Genomic DNA, 5,189 nt, shown 5'->3' on the forward strand with positions numbered 1-5,189 from the left:
GAATCAAAATATGTCAAACAAATGCTGGAAATGTAAGAGGCATGAGGGCTCATTTTATCATATGTGGTGGACTTGTGAGAAAGCTGTAGACTTTTGGACAAAGGTCCACAATGAAATGCAAAAAATACTGAAATGTTCTTTTAAAAAAGCACCGGAAATTCTGCTTTTGGGACTCAAAATGGAAGAAGTCAATACGACTAAAAAAACTTTACTCTGGTACCTGATAGTGACAGCGAGAATGATTTATGCTCAGTTTTGGAAGACGGAAAAGGTACCAGAGGTTGAAGAATGGATACAAAAAGTTCTGTTCATGGCACAAATGGATAAGATTACAAAAAACTGAATAACAAAGAAGACGATGAGTTTTTTGGAGAATGGAATGATTTTAAAATTTATCTGGAAAAGAACTGGGATGTGAAACAAAACTTAATATGTTTAGATCAATATTAAGTCAAATGATGTTATCTTTAGATTGTAATGATGAAAAACTGATATTGTTGATGATATGAAGTAATTTGGAGCAGGGGTGGAAGCATTGTGGGAAGCCATTGGAGGGAGGGGAGGAACTGGGAATGGGGTAGACAATTGATAGAATGAAATGTTTTATATGTTGTATTCCTGAGAAAATAAAATTTGTTTACCAAAAAAAAAAAAAAAAAAAAAAAAAAAAAAAAAAAAAAAAAAAAAGAACCTAGTGGAAACTAGAAACTAATGGAGAGTCAGTTTGGTGTAGTGGTTAAGAGCGTGGACTCTGATATGCGAGAGCCAGGTTTGATTCCCCACTCCTCCACATGCAGCTGCTGGTGTGACCTTGGGTCAGTCAGAAGTTCTTTCAGAGCTGTTCTCTCAAAGGCAGTTCGAGAGAGAGCTGTCTCAGCCCCACCTACCTCACAGAGTGTCTGTTGTGGGGCGAGGAATGGAAAGGGATTGTAAGCCGCTCCTTTGGGTAGTGAAGGGCAGGGTATAAATCCAATCTCCTCCTCCTCGCCCTCCCCCCTCCTTTGGGGGAGAAACAATTCAACTATTAACATTTTAAATATGATATAAATATAAACCAACAATAAAATAATCAGCTTCTGGCACAGGAAAATGAAAATAACATCCAGGGGAAAGTAAATATTCGTGTTTACGCTGTATGATGGCATAGATATTTCAGCTACAGTGTTCAAATCATTTACCCCTGAATTACTGATAAGTGATATGTATAACTGAAATCTGTAACTATTGATTGGATGAACTAGATAATTTTTAATCCCAAACTGATGGTATGTACTCAGGAGGTTTTAAAGTCTGCTAGTAAGATTATTGCTGAGTTACTTATAATGGTGATTCTGTTTTCCTTGCAATGTCTTTCAGCTACATGGTGCCAGATGAAGGAGACATTTTGAAGTTTAATTCTAAATTTGAATCAGGGAACTTGCGCAAAGTCATTCAGATCAGAAAGTAAGATTCTGTTGTCACTTCTATTCAATTTCTGCATTCTGGGTTCTCTTAATTTTAAGACTTTTGTTTCTACTTATCTTTAGAAATGAGTATGATCTTATCCTGAATGCTGATATAAACAGCAACCATTATCACCAGTGGTTTTACTTCGAAGTCAGTGGAATGAGGACAGGCATTGCTTACCGATTTAATATAATCAACTGTGAAAAGTCAAACAGTCAGTTCAATTATGGTAAGACCTGTTTTACTTTTCCTTTGAAAAGAATGAACTAGGAAAAATGAGGCTATATTCAGACATTTTAGTACTTCAAGAGCATTCCCTCCTCCCCCAAGATAGAGGAAACACTGTTTGGAGAGTTTGTGAGGTCAGGCTTCAGAAAACCCACAGGCATGAATGCTAATAGGCCTTCTGGACCTCTTTTAACTGTGGCCTTCTGCCATCCTAATGGTTATGAATACCTAAACTACCAAGGAACAGTGCGAGGAGAGGAAATGAAGGCCTTCCTTCCTTTCTTTCCTTTATGGAAATGGAATTTTTTAGCAAAATATGTGAATTGCTGAGTAGTACTATGATGATCGTTTGCAGTATGATATATATATATCTGCAGTGGCTCAGTGGTTAAGATGTTGAACTGCAGGCTGGAAGGTTGGTAGTTCAGCAGTTCGAGACCCGAGTTCCGCATGATAAAGTGAGCTCCCATCTCTGGTTCCAGCCCCTGCCAACCTAGCAGTTTGAAAGCAAGGAATTGCAAGTAGATGAATAGGTACCAGTTCGGTGGGAAGGTACCAGAGTTTCATGTGCCTCGGCATTTAGTTATGCCGGCCACATGACCACAGAAACGTCTTCGGACAGCGCTGGCTCTTCGGCTTGGAAACAGAGATGAGCACCGCAACCCTAGAGTTGGATTCAACTGGCTTTCGAGCAAGGGAAACCTTTACCTTTTACTATATATATAAAAAAGTAGATAGGAAACCAGATCAACAATTGGAATCTGTAGTAGTACAAGTGAGGACCTGTAACAAAATGTTATGGGGCATTTTGGCATGCCCAAGAATGGCCAAAAAGGTCTTTCCTGTGAGTCAAAGGACCACCAGCTGGAAAAATCTGGGCAGCTGCCACTCTCTAACCCCAGAGGGTGGTTACAAAGGCGGGTCTGTTTCCACCTTTCATCCATCCTTGGGAGTTAAAGAGCCTGGCAAGGATAGTCTCAGTAGCTGCTGTCCTCTAACTTTTGAGGGTGGCTACAAAGGGTAATATGTGGGGCATTGCAGAAGTGGGAAAATCTCATCCCCCCCCCCCCAGTCCCTACTTTCTCTCCTCTTGTTTCCCCCTTCACCAAGCCTCCTGTTGGATGAGAGGTTTTAGTATTTTTCTGGAAACCTGGAAATCATCACCAGTGTCTCTAAATGATCCCCTTATAGGGCTCTTCTGCATTGTCATTTGTCCCTATTGCTTCAGGGTTCCCCTCCCCCCAATTTGTTTTGCTCTCTCTAGTAGTCCCAGAGGAAGCAAAACACATGTGGAAAGGGGGTGGGAGACTCAAAGCAATAGGGAAAAATGAGTGGCAAAAATGGCAATGCAGAAGATATGGGGGTTTTTGTTCTACATTCTGAAGCCATGTTCAGAATTAGATATACAGATCAGTTTTGAAAGGTCATGCTAGCCCTACAAATTATTATTGTATATGAACTGTACAATGTAATAAAATAGTACATTACAATTTATGTAAGTGAAGGAAAAATATACTATTGTTTTATAAATTAAAATATATACTATTGTAACCTTGTAGATTTTAAAAGACGTTGAGATTGAACAGGTATTACAAAGATTTCTTAGTGGCAAAGAAGAAGAAAACCTGTCATAGGAATACAGTGATTTTACTGCAGTGGTACTTAGTGTACAGATCACACAAAGACACATTCACAATTTTCATCAACCAAAAGAGCCACATGAATACTGTATTCCCTTTATGTGTCACCCCCCCAAGTACATGCCTACAATAATATAAGACCACTATTAATATTAAATATATAACTATAGCCTTTTATTACCAGAGTACCTTTGAACATGTAGAGTAGCTGTTACCCACTGCTGTTGAATTTGGGGGATCTGGAGTGAGGGGAAGGGCTTTTGCTCTTTGCCCTCATTCTCTCCTCATCATGAGGCACAGCAGCTTAGGCAAGACGATGAGATGGCCAAGACACCCAGAGGAAAGCAAGCTGGCTGTGGAGTAAAACCATCAGCACTCCACTGTGTCCAACTTGCTTTTTTCCCTGGGTGGCTGCCATGGAGCTGGTGGTGGGTTTAATCTCTCTTCTCTGTGGTCTGCTTGTTCTCCTCCCAACAGCCACCGAGAAGCTGGGACAAGAGTACAGAGGATATGAAGGGGGGGGTTGGAGGGGTTGTGCCCTTCATTTCCATCCCTGGCATGAGGCCTGCAGTTCAGGGTGGATGGCAGCTAACTCATGTTCCAGACTCTCCATTAGTAGCTGTTTCAATGTGGGAAACATCTGCCAACCCTGACTTCCGGTCTATGGCGGCACGCTAAGCAGTCAGACCTCCTGGGGGTGAAGCTGTGCACAGGCAGAAAGGAGAGGGGGCGATGTATCGCACCCCCCCGGGGGTCTGGCGAAAGACTCCTGGCCAAGGGACTTTTGAGAGGTCGCCTCTTCGCCAGCACGATGCTGGGGAATCGAGGCGCTTCTCCGTCCCCATGGTTCCTCTGCCAAGTGTCCGCAAGGAACCAGTGACGCTGACTGGGACAAGCGCAGGAGATCGAGCGGCTAAAAACGAAAGCAAACCGAGGTTGGATGACCGAGTATGGACGTGAGTCGGATTAGAGTGATTTTGTTAAGAGTTAAGAAGAAAGCTCCCCCACCCTGTGGACTAGAGAGTAAAGCCCCTCCCATGCGCATAAACTCACAAGCGAGATTGGGGGTGGGAGCGAAAGCGGTAAAAACTGTTGGAAAGACTTACCAAGGCGTGTGCGAGCATATGAGTGCACATTCAGAGGCTTTTAAAAGTTTAGCAAAAGTAAACAATCGATAAAGATGGCGGGGAAGAGGACAGAGAAGGAGAAACTTTCAAAAACAAAACCAGCTGAGAGTCCAAAACCGGAAGGAAACACTGAGCTGGCAAAAACGATGGCAGAGTCCCTGCGCCCCCTGCTGGAGCAGATGACTAACCTCAAGGAGCAGCTGTCAAAAATGAATCAATGTATCACCACTCAGCAAACACAATTCAACGAGACTCTTAAAATCATGGATCAAACAGCTGAGAAGATGAAAGAGGTTGATGCCACTACTCAAAAGGTGAAGAAAAAAGTGCTAAAATTGGGGGGAAAGCAAATTTCAACAGAAGAACAGCTTTTGCAAATACAAATGGAGAAGGCAAACCTGGTCCTTCGCTTCCAGGGTGTTCCAGAGAGCAGAGGAGAGAATCTGAAGCAAATGATGAGTGAAGCACTGGCCCCAGTGACAGATATGAAGGCGGACTATCTTATGAGTGAAATGGATGTGGTCTACAGGCAGAGGTCCATTCGGGGGGATTGCAGGGGATCGCCATTCCCCCTGGTGAGGTGCGGGGGGCGGGGCACACGATGAAGCCCCCTGCTTCCGGCCGCCCCGCTTCCGGCCCTCATTCAGCCAGGAGGAGGCAGGAGAAGAGGGAGGGTAAGTTGCTTCCTCCCCGTCTCTCCCCACCCCTGCCTGCCTGGGGCCAGGGAGGGCCTTGGCGGGGCTTCCTC

At 43.6% G+C, this 5,189-nt stretch overlaps 1 protein-coding gene across 2 annotated transcripts in view; it reads left to right on the forward strand.

Moving 5' to 3' along the window:
- Positions 1–5,189, forward strand: part of AGTPBP1 (ATP/GTP binding protein 1) — a 146,244-nt gene that overhangs the window by 105,260 nt on the left and 35,795 nt on the right. For both annotated transcript variants that reach the window (XM_015419280.1, XM_015419279.1), the window contains exons 16-17: positions 1,357–1,443; positions 1,527–1,675. In XM_015419280.1, the coding sequence (XP_015274766.1) occupies positions 1,357–1,443; positions 1,527–1,675 (236 nt within the window). The remainder of the gene's footprint in view (positions 1–1,356; positions 1,444–1,526; positions 1,676–5,189) is intronic.

Source organism: Gekko japonicus, unplaced genomic scaffold (assembly GCF_001447785.1).
Source record: "Gekko japonicus isolate JY-2015 unplaced genomic scaffold, Gekko_japonicus_V1.1 scaffold133, whole genome shotgun sequence".
NCBI classification, from domain to species: Eukaryota; Metazoa; Chordata; class Lepidosauria; order Squamata; family Gekkonidae; genus Gekko; species Gekko japonicus.